This window comes from Mus pahari, chromosome 2 (genome assembly GCF_900095145.1).
Source record: "Mus pahari chromosome 2, PAHARI_EIJ_v1.1, whole genome shotgun sequence".
Classification (NCBI taxonomy): Eukaryota; Metazoa; Chordata; class Mammalia; order Rodentia; family Muridae; genus Mus; species Mus pahari.
The window spans coordinates 34600065-34615722 of NC_034591.1; the positions used below are offsets into that span (position 1 = coordinate 34600065).

The window sequence follows — 15658 nt, forward strand, 5'->3', positions numbered from 1 at the left end:
GGGGGGGGGGGTATAGGGAACCTTCGGGATAGCATTTGAAATGTAAATAAAGAAAATAATAATAATAAAAAAATTGAGAAAAAAAAAGGTTTCTATATACTTCACATTAAACAAAACTGTCTTTAAATAGTCCTTTTCCTGTAGTTTTGAGGTTCATTATCTACTTATCTAACATTTTAAAGGATTCATTTGAATTTGTATTTGATTGACATCAATTACAAACAACTTAATATTGTAATATTTTCATTAGCAGTCAGGTTTACAGTCTCAATGTGTGCTGAGACTGAAAGCTAATATGTGATTGATCAGCATAGTAAAGTTAACTCTATAAATGAGAATAAACAATGAAATTTTATTTTTTTATTCTTATATCATATTTACTGAAAATGATTTCTTTGAAAAAATGTTTTCTTGTGTGTGTGTGTGTGTGTGTGTGTGTGTGTGTGTATGCAGGTGGCTGTCAAGGCCAAAAGAAGGAGGTGTTAGATCAAATGAACTGGAATTTATAGGCAGTTGTGAGACACCTTACATAAGAGCCAAGAGCCAAGTGTGGATTCTCTGAAGAGCAGCAACTTCTCTTAATTACTGAGCCATCTCCAGTCCTGGGGTGGGGGAAATGTTAGATGCTACATGAAATAGTAAAGTTAAACAGGAAGTAAAACAGAGTACAAAAGAAACAAATAAAATGCTAGTGAGGCTGTAACAAATCAGACTTGAACCTAATATATTTTTATTTTATTATTTATTTATTTATTTATTAAACTTACTCACTTTATATCCCACTCACTCCCACCTCCTCTACTTTCCTCTCTCAACTTCATGCCTACTTAGGATGTGTGTTCATTGATATAGGATCATCTACAGGAACATGGGCAGCCTCTCAGGCATCCCGTAAGAAACTGGATTCTCCCTCCCTCTGCAGCCACTGATGTCAATAGCTCCATCCATGCTGGAACAGGAGTTGGCTTGTATTGTGCAGGTCTCGTGCATACAATCCAAGCTACAGTGAATACATGTCTGTGACAGCATTGTGTTGTGTCTGTGGAAACTGTTTCACTGCAGATATCCACTACCTCTGGTCTTGGATCTTCCTGGACTCCAGAGTCTCTCATTCTTTGCACACTGATCAGTTGTAGGTCTCTTTATTAATCACCATGCACTGCAGAAAGAAGCTTCTCTGATGAGGACTGAAATGCTCTCTCATGTATCTGAGACTCTCTTGGAATTTGCATGAACTGAATTTCTCATCTTCCTGCCTCTAATATCAGTGTTAGGATTATGAGAATGTGACAACATGCTCAATTTAATGTAGATTCTGAGAGTAAGCCTAGGACTCTGTATAATTAGACCAGCCCTGTACCATCAAGCCACACCCCTAATAACTCCCTTTTTAAATTCATTTCTTAAAGGCATTCTAGGAAAACTTGTGCTTTAGAGAGAGTCAAAGCATAACATATCCAACAAATATACAACTACCTTTCCAAATACAAGTAAATAAAAAATTACTTTTAGAAAGCATCATTGCACACACACATATATATACACATACAGTTCATGATTAAACAAAAAGAATAAACTTGGAGAAATAAATAATAACTTGTTTAGCTACAGTTTTAAAATCAACTTGAAATAATCATATGATTTATACTCCAAAATTCTAGAACAAAGTTCACAATACCATGTCTTCTACTTCTACTTTTGTATTTTCTTTATAATTTCTAAATACCCATTAAGAAACAACAAAAAATAAACCCTAATTTACAGTTTTAAACATGAGTAATGACAACATTCCAAATTAAGTTCAATACAAAAATCGATGAGCCAATTATTCTGAATATGTGTCCTACAGCAAGATAATAACAGTTTTCGAGTATACTCATCTTTACATGCAAAACATTTGTTTCAACTAAAGAACAGAAAAGCCTGACGGCCTATTTTCAAAAATAATGACAACTAAAAAAGAAGAGTATATCTAATGTTAAAACACTGCTGTATTTTTAATTATTTTAGTATTAATTTGCTATTACCTTGCAACTGTCTTTGTAAAAAATCAACTACAGTTAAATAAGTTATTGAATTGTCCACTTTTACCCTGACAATTCTCTCATGAACTAATTCTCTGATGTTCTAAGCTACAGTGCACTATGTACTTGATACTATCTTTCTTTTACAAATTAACTGTTCTCCCACTATCTGACATAGTACATTTATTTTCTTTGAAACATATATATGAAATCATATTTTTGAGAGGGTTTATCTGCCTTTCATTTGATTATCTCATAATGATCACCCAATAACCATGCATCTGCCTGCTGTGAGTGCTTGTCATTTACCCCCAAATGTTACCTATTAAAAACAGTTGTGGTCCCCACCCCAAAAGCATAAAGGGAAGAAGAAACAATAAGTTTGATTTATAAATTACATAAGTTCCAGAAATTCACTGTGGTGCCCAGTTGAGAGAGGCAAAATATTTAAGTGTTTTCTATATTACAAACCAGTAAACATCAGTTATAAAATTACAAACAACCAGCTGCTCAACTAGAATTCAGTCTACAGGCCATCATCAACAGGGAATCAACTAGTCTGAGTGTTTCAAAACTGACACAGTTCTAAACAAACTTTTAACAGGGCTAGAATGCTGAATCCAAGCCTTTTATGTGCATCTTAACATTCTCAAGATGATTAAAACGTTTTTGTCTTGAGCAGGGCATGGTGGCGCACACCTTTAATCCCAGCACTTGGGAGGCAGAGGCAGGCGGATTCCTGAGTTTGAGGCCAGCCTGGTCTACAAAGTGAGTTCCAGGACAGTCAGGGCTATACAGGGAAACCCTGTCTCAAAAAACAAAAACAAACAAACAAACAAAATAAACGTACTGCAGGTGGAATAGGAGTCCCAACTACTGAGTTTTTGGTAGTTGTTCACAAGTATTTTTAAGAAAATCTTTACACTTAAGAAAATACTCTGAGTAAAACCAATAAATTATAAGTTCTTATAGGTGAGGAAAGTGAATCTGCATTATTGCTTTCTGAAATCATCTAATCAGAAATTATAATCTTCTCAATAACTATCTTCATTTTCATTCTTAAAAAGTATAGACATAAAGCAAAAATCTGAAATTTAATGAGTAAAACTATGACAAATTTATGACTATATTTATAAATCACAAATGGTAAGGAATTAATATAAAATATATAGACTCATAACATACCAAAATTATACCAATCTTTTAAAAAGTGGGTGAACTGCATTTTTTTCCTAACTAGAAAAGGATTATCAGGCACGTGCAACAATGGTCATCATCACTAGTAATTAAATAAATGCTAATTAAAACTACAATGTAATGGCTAACATAAAAAAGAAGCAACTACTACATGTGGAGAAAAGGGAGCCTGTGTACTCTGTGCTGAGAGTACAGTTCAGCCATGAAGTTTCTTCGAAACATCCCAAAGCATCCACCCCCTTCCTCTCTCCCTCTCTGTATATATGAGAAACAAAACCCATATGTAAAAGAGATTTTGTAATCTCATGATCACTGTGATGTTAATCACAAGATACAGAAAAAACCCTACGTGTTTATCAGTGGGTAACACACTAAAGAATTATGGGACATACAAATATAATGAAGCATTATTCAACTTAAAAAGGGAAATCCTGCTACATGAAATACACAATCACAGAAACACTAGGTCATTACACTACATGAAATAGACAATCACAGAAAGACACACACACACACACACACACATACACACACATACATATATATCACAGATCATTTATATGTGGAATCTGAGTGAGACAGGGGGCTTAAAGAAATACAAAGTAGTGTATGCTCATCAGAGGTTTCAGGAAGAAGGAGTAAAAGATGAAGATACAGACATTGATCAAATGGTAAAAACTCAGTTATGAAAGAATAAGCTTTTGAGAGTTAATGTACAGTACGGTAACTATTTAGAATGTATACATTAGTAAAGTAAATTTTTTTATGGTCATACACAACCGAATTACTATTACGTGGTAGATGTCACATGGACTGAGGAATCATTATATAAGGTATATTTTCATCAAAATAGCAAGGTATATACCTAAAACTTATATAATCAATTTCTTACCAAGACCTCTTCTTTAATTATTTTATATATAATAAATAAATGTCTGTGAGATACACACACACATACACACACTGTTGAATCTGTTTAGTGCTGCTCATATGTATGCATTTAGTGCTGCTGACAAGTTGGGATTATATAACGTATCAGGGGGCTTATTTCTCATTTACATATCAAAAAATAACTCTTGGCAGCTTAGCCTGTAATTGATAATATATTACTGATTTTTAAATGATCCTCTATTATCCTAAGTACATAAAACTCCGAAAGATAACTACAGAACCTAAATGGAGCAGTGAGTAGAGAGAGAGAGAAAAGGAAATTCTGGGAGTAATGTAAATGTTTTTCATTTTATGACAGTGATTTTATAAGTACATACAACTTTTAACATTCATGGAGGTTTTTTGTATATTAAATGGAAGGAGCCTACTGTGTATAAACTACATACACTTCAGTAAATTTAAACTTAAAACTGATGTACAATGAACATAACAAATGCTTAGGAATATAGTTCCTTAACGTCCAGGCCAAATTCTCAAAAAACAAACACTTGAGGAACCTAATACTTACAAAAATCTTCACCTTTTAGGAATTCAGAGTGACTGTGACTTAGGCATACTGCCAGGTATGGCCATAGGTGCATTATTTCTAGAAGATCACATTTCCAAAGTCAAGTTCAGAGACTTTTAAATGCTATTGCTTAGAACATGAAGAAATGAAACCGATGACTTAATGGGTAAAAATTATATTCCAATCGCCATATTACACTTCATTATTTGATGAGTTTTCAGTTAGGAACACTCATGAACATGAAAAAAAGCTTGTGCCAGACAAACTCCAGGGACTATGCTGACCACAAACAAATAGGGCTTTGTCAGTCAGGAGCTGTCATTTCATCTCTGTAACTGCATTATCTGTTACTTTTTTGGTAGCTGTTCTCATCTCTGTTGGCCAATTCTCAATGCACATTTCATTTAATGAATCTAGAGTATGAACTGGACATTTACCCTAACACTTTACAAATAAATCCACTGTATATTCACAGCTCAAAACCAGGAGCCTATCATAGGAAGGTTGTAGAGCCAAACTACTGAAACAATATAGAACATCATGAAGCGTGGGGAAAGGTGGAGTTTAGTTAAACTTAAGGAACAAAATGATACACGAATTAACCCTAATATCTACAGGTACAATTTTACTCTACTGTATCTTTATGAAGCAGCTTTTGTAAGAAACATTTATGATTAAGAAACTTCATTCAGGGGGCTGGAGAGATGGCTCAGAAGTTTAGAATGCTGTCTGCCCTTCCAGAGGTCTTGAGTTCGATTCCCAGCAACCACATGGTGGCTCACAACCATCTGTAATGGGATCTGATGCCCTCTTCTGGTGTGTCTAAAGACAACTACAGTATACTGATGCACCTGAAATAAATAAATAATCTTTTATTTTTAAAAAAGAAAGAAATAAACTTCATCCAAATTATAAAAGTCTTTGACTACGTCCTATAAGGGAGACAGTGTAAGAAAGTCAGGACCTCGTTACTTGTTTCTCGTTTGTGAAAAATAATTTATGTTATGTACATGTATATGAATACAAAAATCAATTGGTTGGTGTACTATCAAACTTGCAAATAAGAAGACTTATGAAAAGCTTTCCAGAAGTTAGCCTGTATAAGTCGGGAATTACTACACAAGTAGGAACCAGCAATGCTCAGATAAATTTTTACAGGTATAAGAGTAACAATGTATTCTTTTTTTTATTGGTTATTTTATTTGTTTACATTTCAAATGTTATCCCCCTTCCCTGTTTCCCCTCTACAAACCCCCTATCCCCTCCCTTTGCTTCTATGAGGGTGCTCCCCCACCCACCTACACACCCCTGCCTCACCTGACCTAAGCTAGGGCATCAAACATTCACAGGACCAAGGGCCTCTCCTCCCATTGATGCCAGATAAGGCCATCCTCCACTACATATGCAGCTGGAGCCATGGGTTCCCCCCATGTGTACTCTTTGGTTGATGGTTTAGTCCCTGGGAGCTCTGGGAGGTCTGGTTGGTTGATATTGTTGTTGTTCCTATGGGTTAATTTATTCTAAGCTGCTCCTGAGATGGACATGAATAAAGTTGAAGAACTGGAGAAAGGGTAACAGCTAAACTTTAAGGTGTCTTATCAAGATCCTTCCTCAGGGGAACCTGGCCACCCCTTCATTCAAGGGGTTCTGGATCTGCAAACTGGCTCAAATCTGGAAATTGATTCACTGGCCGAGAAACCCAGTCTCGGGTAAAAAAAAAATTGGACTGAGTCATTTAAAGGAATCAATGAGTAAGCAGAGCGGAATAACAAGTAAGAGGAAGAATAAAATTCATTTCATACCATAATAAAAATGGGAGCTCCAACGATGACTTATAATAAAACAGGAATTTCTTAATGCCATTGTCAGTGATTAAAGTCTTTAATGTGAGATTATTCTTTCAAGAGCACAGTATGATTTTAAGTTATTTTGTTATAAGTGATAAACAGTTTTTATTCTATGACAGAAAAGGTATTTTCAAACAATGGGTTGTTCTAAATTAATATAAATGCTATAAGAGATGAATGTGACAAAGGCTGTGTGGAACATTTACCTGTATTGATATATTAATATAGGTGTGATTATTTTTACCCCAGAAATACCAAGAAGCAACCAAAGGGCTTTTAAAAAGTAAGAAAGAGACAAGCTAATATTTGAAATTATTTATGCACTAAATCTATTAAAGGGGAAATATAAAGTCTGTTATAAATATTGTCTGCAAAAGTAAATAACTCTTTACATAGTGATGTAGCCAACATACTAAGGGTAGAAACATCACTAATTCACTTAGCTTTGTCAGCTGTCACTTCCCTCCTACATACTATGATTCATCCTAGAAATGAAGCATTGCACCGGTAGACAAGAATTGAGTTTAAAACACAATCAGAGTTCCTGACATGGGTTCATTCTTGTACATCAAACTGTCTAGTTTTATAACAAAATAATCTTAGTTCAGTGTCCCACCCCACAAAGTGGTAAAACAGTTGCTTGCATCAGAAACAGACAAGAAACAGTTAAACAGGTTCTAATATCCAACGTATGGAATTGCTTTCTGGGGGCCTAAGAATCAGCATTTTAAAGAGCACAATAGTGATGATCACTAATGCACAAGAAACATGGCATTAGGGCTGGGGAGAAGCTCAGCGGGTAAGAACACTGACTGCTCTTCCAGGGGTTCTGAATTCAATTCCCAGCAACCACATGGTGGCTCACAACCATCTGTAATGGGACCTGACGCCCTCTTCTGGTGTGTCTGAAGACAGCTACAGTATACTTACTTACATAAAATGAATAAATAATTCTTTAAAAAGAAAAAAAGGGAAGAAGCATCACATTAGATACAGGAAGCTACAAAGAGGATATACGCAAAAACACTGCACTTAGGGCAATGTTGAGAATCACAACCAGTTTCTTAAAGAATGTAATAATCCTAATTGTCTCTTTTCTTGAAGAGTTTAGGTTGTCACTTTGAGTACTTTTATTGTAAATAAAGCATAAATAAATGGTTGTGCAGGGTTACAGCCTAGCACTGAGGAAACTCAACTTCTGGGGCTGCTCCCTGTGTTCTGGGCCAGCTTCACACTCTCCTTTCACCCTCACCTACTGCTGGCTTGGCACCACTGAGCACATCATAGTCAGTCCTCTTGGCAGTGTGTTTGCTGTGTTCTATATTGTCCTCCATAAAGAGGGCTTCCAATCTTCTACTTCCAACGAACACATCCATACTCAAGCACTGTCCCTATCCCTACTCTACTCCAATCTGCCTGTCTGCTGTGTCCTCGCAACACTCTGACTAAACCATATATAATGCATTTCTAAGCTGGAGGCTTAATGGCTGCCTACACTTTCCCAGTCAAAGAATCTTAAATTATCATTGTCTTTTCCTCTTTTGTTTTATGAAAACTTCTTATTCTACCCTTCAAAATATCCTTTTCTGTTGTTGTTTCACCATCATGACTATTTATTATGTCTTTATCAACTCTAAATCAGATGAGCGTCCAGAGCCACCTAACTCACCTCCACTACCCACTAGACTACTTCCTATTATAAACTATTGTGCTTCCACTTCAGTGTTGACATTTTGTCTACTGTAAACTTATGGAGTTTTGAGTTTTGGAGTGTCATAGACAGTTATATCCTACAGTGTTATCCAAAGATAACACTTAAAATGGACCAAAGGCCAAAACCACAACATTTGGGTTTTTGTTTGATTTTTTTGCTTTTCGCCTGTTAAATGCCAAAGAACTTACATTTATACTTTGGTATTTATCTTTTGAACTATATTCCCCTTCCTTGCAGAGGTACAACAGACACACAATGATAAAATCAAATAGGTAACATGCACTGTACAGCTACTGTGTGCTCTTCACTCAATCAACAGCATCTGTGCTCCTGCTAGTGATAACCATTATATAGTGTTACTGATGTTAAATCAAATTATCCTTTCATTTCCTCCCTGCAAAAAATTTCTAGGGCTAAGTTAACTAGACTTTTGATGGAGAGTCTACATATTTTAGCGAACAAAGATTCTCATATGCATGTGTGCATACATACACACTTTTCTGAGTATGTATCATGAGTATTAATTAGGAGAAAACATGAAAAGAAAACTATGAAAACTCACTTGAAAATAAAGTAAACAAAAAGAACAGGTTCAAATTGTATTGGAGGTCAATTTATTAACACAGCTGTGGAGAAAATACTGAAAGAAAAGTTTAAGTTAAAATGGTTCATGATCCTAATTTTTAAAACAATTCAAATATTGTACTTCATGCAAAATATCAACATTATAAGTTAATTCTACTAATTTTAAGGCTGTTTTGGTTTTGGCTTTAAATTATCTCTAATTTAAAGTTACCATTCCCCCCACAATTTTCTCATCGCAAGTATTTGCTACAAATGATGTGAGAGCTGGAGAGACTGCTCCATCACAAGCTAGAGGACCTGTGCTAGAGGACCTGTGCTCCGATGCCTAACACCATATAAAAGACCAGGCACAGAATCATCCAACGATGATCCCACCAAGCTCAGGCCAGCCTGCCTAGCCTAATTAGTGAGCTCTGGGTTCAGAGAGAAACCTCTGTCTCAAAAAATAAAACAGAAACAACTGATGAAGATACTGATACTGACCTCTAGCCATCACAGGTATATGTACATATATGCACCTGTACAGTCACAAACATATCTCACACACACACACACACACACACACTCCCCAAAACTACAAAGAAAGGAAAAGGAAAAAGAAAACTGAAAATCTACATGGCTCCAGTTTAGTTCTTAGATACTCTGATCAAGTAGTCGGACTAATCAACAAAGTCCTTGTTTGGAAAGCAAAATTAAGCTAGCTACTTCTTAGAAATAAACTGTCTATACACCTTCCAATCAAATTAAAATAGTTTAAGTTGCTGTAGAAGTCTAATTTCAAAATTCTGTATAGCAAAGATATTAAACACCTGTTAGGGCAAGCATACTTTCATCTAAACTCAATCTGTAAGTCTCTTATCTACAATGGATCAATCACCAATTCTAGGAACTGTCCTCACATTTCCTTTTAGTAACTTATTCAGATCGACAGTACTATCTCAAACACTGACCACTTTTGCTGATTCTCGATTCACTAATACAAATTGGCCTAAGACCTGGAGTGGTGATAGAGGGCAGGCAGTAAAATGGAGCAGTGTGAAAAAAGCAGTGTTTTTAGTAGGTGCACTAAATACACCTACTCACCTCTGTAACACAGTTCCCTTTCCCCAACCAAGCCTGCTCATTACTGGTGACACTTACAGTTGGACAGATCAGAGCAGTGGAGGAAAAAGCCCACCACAGCAGGAAGGTCCCGTTTTCATTTTTCTTTCTATTGCATTTCCAATCCACTGTCAGAGACGTAGACAGGGAAGACTTTACTCTACCCTATATTCTTTACCTTTACTTTACTTGTATTTTTACTTTTCAGTAATTGCTGTTTCCCTTTTCATTCTACCCCAGTCTATTCATTACGAGTACATACCTGAAAAAACTATACATCCTATTGTTCCACTCCCATAGACAGCCCATACAATTTATATCCTTTTCCTTACTCAACTTTTAGTGTTTCTTCCTTATCTTCACTTTCTTTTATATTCTAACATTTATGTCAACAATATTAGGATGAGAGATGAGATGGACACTCTATTTCCCATAAAATAGTATGCACTAATGATCAAGTACTTCAGCTTCATGAAAGTTACTTTGGTCTTTTTAGGACTGGGTCCACTAAACTATCATTACATTAACTTTGGAATATGCACTAAATCTGGCTAATACATTTCCTGTTCCCAGTGAAGATACAGAAGACCGTAGATCTGAGATAAAAATGCAGAGAATTTAAGATCAGCCATGTTTGAGAACCATTAGTGAAAATTATGGCTTCTTATAGTCTTACATTCCAAGATTTTAAGTGAGTTACTGCATTACCTAGTAAGAAAACTGTTATGAACTTATAGAATGCATTTATGACTGAAGACCATCGGTACAATACTATGCCTTCAAAATAAAACATCTAAATCATTGATGGAATTCAGGGCATTAAAATGTCAAAAGAATTGCTTCATTCAAATGCTTAGACTATCAGGACATCTCCGCCTGCCCAAGTCACATCAGATCATTTGTTTCTGAACTACTGAACTGCTTTCCATTCTGGTAATTTCTAAGTATCAATCCTCATTATGAGCCAAGTGTTCCCCTAGTTAGAATTTGGGCTTAAGGACATGTTTAAACATGTGAGACGAAGCATGCATAAACAGCAGCTTCAAGAGATAATGACACATTAGCAGTGTGTTAAGTGGAACCTATTCGTTTATGAATAAATGAATAATGAATAACAATGAAATTATTACAGAAAGGTTAAGAATAGAAACATAATTACATACTAGTCATTTTCTTTTAAAAGATGTGAAGTAAATTTGTACTAAATGGAATGATAAATTGAAGAAAAGTGGGTCCACTTACTTCTTCATTTCTTCAAACAACATAAAAACCAAGAGAATGCCATTATGTAAGTGCATTTTGTGACTATCAAGAATGATGCAACTGTTGCTATGGCAACCACTCATTTTATTGAATTGCGGTTGGGAATTAAAGTATTTTCAATAAAAAAAATTCAATACCTTAATATGCTTGCCAAGGTTCTTCTATTAGTACCTATCAAACAATAGCTATTAGCCATCTTTGGGGATATCAAATGGCCTCTATTAAAAGCCAGGGCTAAGTTGTCATGGAAAGAACTTTGAATAGAGTTAAGAATAAAATGCATCAACGACACTCAAAGGAAGATAGACTTGACTGAACTTTCAGAGTAATTGAAAAGTGTGCGTAACTGAAAAGTGACATGATCTCACAAGTCTTTGTTCCTTCACTGTCATAATTTCTCTTTTAACCTAAATTATTAACTAGTTAAAAGACTGACAGTAGAATGCTGCTGAGTTTTCATTTCGCAATTAAGCTAAAGAAAAATCTGCTGAATGTAGCCCATTTGAGCACTTTATGAGAATCTTTTTCTGAACATATGAAGAATCATGCAAAGTTTCACCTTCCGAATCTTAGAAAGTTGCTTTGTTTGAGAGCCCCCATTTACAAAACGCCAGGATAACTCATAAAATCCAACTCTAGACACTGTTCCCGCACATGCGCCAGACGGAAAGCTGCCCCCATGGAAGAAGGGGCTGCACCTCTGGCCAGCTTCGATGGCATCCGCATCTCTCAGCGTCTCTGGGCTTAGAGACTCTTCAACCCTGCACAGTCAGTCTCCTAAGAACCTGCCCCAGATCTCTTCCCGGATTGCCTCCTCAAACTTGAAGATGGAGCTGCGTGCGGTGGTGGTGGAGGGGAGCTACCTGCCACCCTCTCCCCAGTGAAACCCGGCGGGCGGAGCACCTTGAGATCCTCCGCCGGGCCTGCTGACTTCGCAGCCCTCGATGCCCAGGCAGGGGAGGCCTCGGCACGGCCTTGCCAGGGAGCCAAGAGGAAGAGGGGCTGTTGCCAAGCGGGCTGAACAACAGGCTGGTCCAGCGCAGAAGAGCGAGGGGGCAGCTTCGCTCCTGCGGGTCTCCCGGCGGAGTCACCCCCACCCCCACCCCGCTTCGGGTCTTACCTGAAAGCCCCTCCCTCCCTCCGAGCGTCGGCTCGGTGACAGTGGTCCCAGCCCACCGCTGGGGACAGGGCCTAGGAGGGTGGCGACTGCCCATTAGGGCTCCGGGGAGTCGACGGCAGGAGGCCGGCGGCCGATCGCGGCCTGGGCAGACGTGCGGCCCCCGTGTGGGTCAATGGTGGCCTGTGGGGCTGGAAAAGAGCTGACCCAGCCGGGGGACGCGCCTCCCCTCCCCCGCTGCCTGTTTACCTTCGCGGTACTTCTTGCGGAGCCGCCGGTGGACGCTCTTCACCACCCCGGACAGCTTCTCCTGCTCCAGCTTCCGCTCCTGCTCCCGGGGCTGCGCGGCGCTCGGGGGCCGCTGTCCGCGCGCTGCGCCTCGGCCACCGGGCCCCGGCTCCATAGCGCTGCCTCCGCCGCTGCCGCCGCCGCTGCCGCCGCCGCCGCCGCCCCTCGGGCCCCGCGGTCTCTCCCCGGACGGAGGAGGTGGGGAAGGAGGAGGCAGCAGCAGAGGCAGCAGCCGGAGGAGGCCGAGGAGCCACAGCTAAGGCCTCGGGGGCGGTGTCTTCCCCAAGACCGCAAGGTGATTGGTGAACTGCGGAGGGCTGGGTGGAAATGGAAAGGGACGCGGACCAATGGGCAGAGGGCAGCGGCGGAGCGTCGGGTTGTTTGGGAAGGAGCAGCTGAAGGAGGCGGAGAAAGCACTGGGCTCCTCGCCAGGCCACGCCCCGGATGCTGTGCGGAGGAGCCGGGGCTGCCTAGGGGAGGGAGGAGGCCTGTGGTCTGGGGTGCGCTTGCGCCCCAGAGTTATTTGCCTAGTTTGAGCTTCATTGTATGGTCCAGCTTTGGCACGTCTCCCAACTCCCCAGGTCGCTGGGAGTTTGGATGGGATGCTGCCGCAGGACGCGGTCGTCCACCTGAGTTCCCGCTGCACCCTGTTGCACCCCTGCAGATTCCCTTCAACTAAATACCCTTTGAAGACTTGGCTGCTGCACAGGGTTTTACATTTCAAGGAGTCCAAGCTTGCAAGCCTTCATTGGGGTCAAGGAGAGGTCAAACTACCAAACCCTGACATAATTCTCTTAGCTCACCCAGGTTAATGCCTGGCATACTGCTGCTACACGAAAGACAAAGAATTGGAAAGAAAGCTACTAAAAAATAATAATAATAGGAGATGTGGGACAAGTTATAATCACCGAAAGGCCATATTGTCTTCCTGTAGAACTTCTGTAATGACCATAAGAATGGGTTACTGGAAAATCTGCGTTGATTGTAGGTCATTTCAGAACCCACAGAAAAGTCTGCTCAGGTGGTCTCTCATATTATTTTGGACAGTTAGTCCACTAGTCCATGCAGAATTCAGTAAATGGCTCCCCTTTTCCAACTCCTTTCATTTGTGTGCAAAACTATTAAGGGGCTATGATTTCCCACTTGTTTAAGAAAGATGGAAGCCTGTTCTCCAAAGAGACTGCATTCGCTCTGTACTGGTACCTACCTAAGCTGCTGGTAATGCATCAGGCAGAGCTGGGAATGAATTGTATCTGATTGTGCACTACCTCCATGTTATAGCTATTGGTTACGTTACATTGTATAGACATTGTTGCATTTAAACTTTTGGATCAGTGACTTGGTAATATTAGTAACATTCTCTTTATGTTACTGTTAGGTCCAAAAGAAACTCTCTTTCAACAAATTCTGGTGGTTAGACAAAAAAGCCACATTCCTCAGGAATTGTTGAAACTGATTCCTTTCTGCAAAGTGGAGCCATTTCTTTTACCATTCGCAGAAGGGATAATTTGTTATCTGGGGTACCCATCAGCATAGCGAAGTGCATGCTAGCCTCCCGGCTCTCTCACACCACAAATGTCTGTTACACAGTTTAGTGTCCACGGCTTCCTCCAGCTTGGTAGCTTGCTTTCTTCCAACATCTCCTAACTCTTGCTATTTCAGCTATGTGTGCTCTTGGTCCTCTCTTCTGCCTTCTCTTGGTTCTCTCTTGGTCTTCCTTTCACCCCTCAACCCCTTTCTTCTCTTACTCTCTACTCTGTTTCTGTTTTTCTCTTTGTCAGGTATAGTTTGCTGTCCTTTCTCTCTGCTCTGGATTCTTTCAGATGCCTCTGCCTGAAAATAATTCAGGTTCTCTTCTTTATATCTACCTTACAAACCTTCCCCTCAAGCATGGAGTGGAGTGGTTATGTAGTGCTTATACAGTAACTATTTCATGTTACTGGTTGCATGTTTCCTGGTTAAGATGATTCTAACCAACAAAACATTATACATGCTTTCCAGACCACAGGAGCAGAAACATCACAGTGAAGAAGTAGATTAGACACAGACAGAAATAAACAAACATCAGAAGAATTGCAATCATGAAGAGAAGTTACAAGAAATAGCAAGGAACCAGCAGGCACTGTGGTCTTACATGGGGAGAAAAGAGATCTTGGATTCTTTTTTTTTTTTTTTTCTTTTTCCACATATTAAAAGCAAATAATGTTGAAAATATTTGAAAGCTACATCATAAATCATAGTAAAGTTAGGTACATATGTCATTTGTAGTGAATATTAGGTGTTTATTTTTTTAATATGAACTTTTCCCACTTCCATCTAGGAAAATAAGTTAAGTGTATTTTTACTCAATTTTTGGTTTTTGTTTTGTTTTGTTTTGTTTTGTTTTTACTTATGTAGACATGTGTTTGTGTGAATGCTATGTCCTCTGGGGGAAAAAGCTGGAGTTAGGTATATGTAGTTGTGAGTCATCGTAAAAGCTAGAACTCAATTTGGAATCTCTGTTGAACTATCTCTTCAGTCCAGGGTTTGTTTGTTTCTAAGTTTTTTCTTTTCAAACTTTGTTTCATATTACTTGCAGATGGACTTTTAAGACCTTTGAAAACAGTAGTTCTTAACCTTCCTAATGTTGGGACCTTTTAACTTAGTCCCTAGTGTTGTGGTGGCTTCCAACCATAAAATTATTTTCATTGCTACTTCATAATTTTGCTACTGTTATGAATTGTAGTATAAATATCTGTGTTTCCAGTGGTCTTAGGTGACCCCTGTAAAAGGATTATTAGGTCCCAAATAGTTGAAACCCACAAGGTTGAGATACATGTTTTAAAGGGTTAAAAACATTAGAGGGAATTTGAGAAATAGAGAAAGAATTAAACAAGACACAACTACTTAGAGTTTTGCCAGTGAGATGAAACATTTTTTTCCTTTGCATGTATGCATTAATTTCAAATGGGATGTTTCTCAAATGGTTATGTGGTCATCTATTTTATGATTAATCTACGATTTTATTAGTTAACCCCTAGTCACATCACATTTATGTTGTCTCCACTTTTCTCCATTACAAAT

At 38.7% G+C, this 15658-nt stretch overlaps 1 protein-coding gene across 1 annotated transcript in view; it reads right to left on the reverse strand.

The window, feature by feature from the left end:
* The window catches only part of Bmt2 (base methyltransferase of 25S rRNA 2 homolog), a 52715-nt gene extending 39867 nt beyond the window's left edge, over positions 1-12848 (reverse strand). Inside the window, exon 1 of the mRNA XM_021191306.2 lies at positions 12557-12848. Coding sequence (XP_021046965.1) covers positions 12557-12710 — 154 coding nt within the window. The 5' untranslated portion in view covers positions 12711-12848. The remainder of the gene's footprint in view (positions 1-12556) is intronic.
* Positions 12849-15658: the final 2810 nt, after the last annotated feature.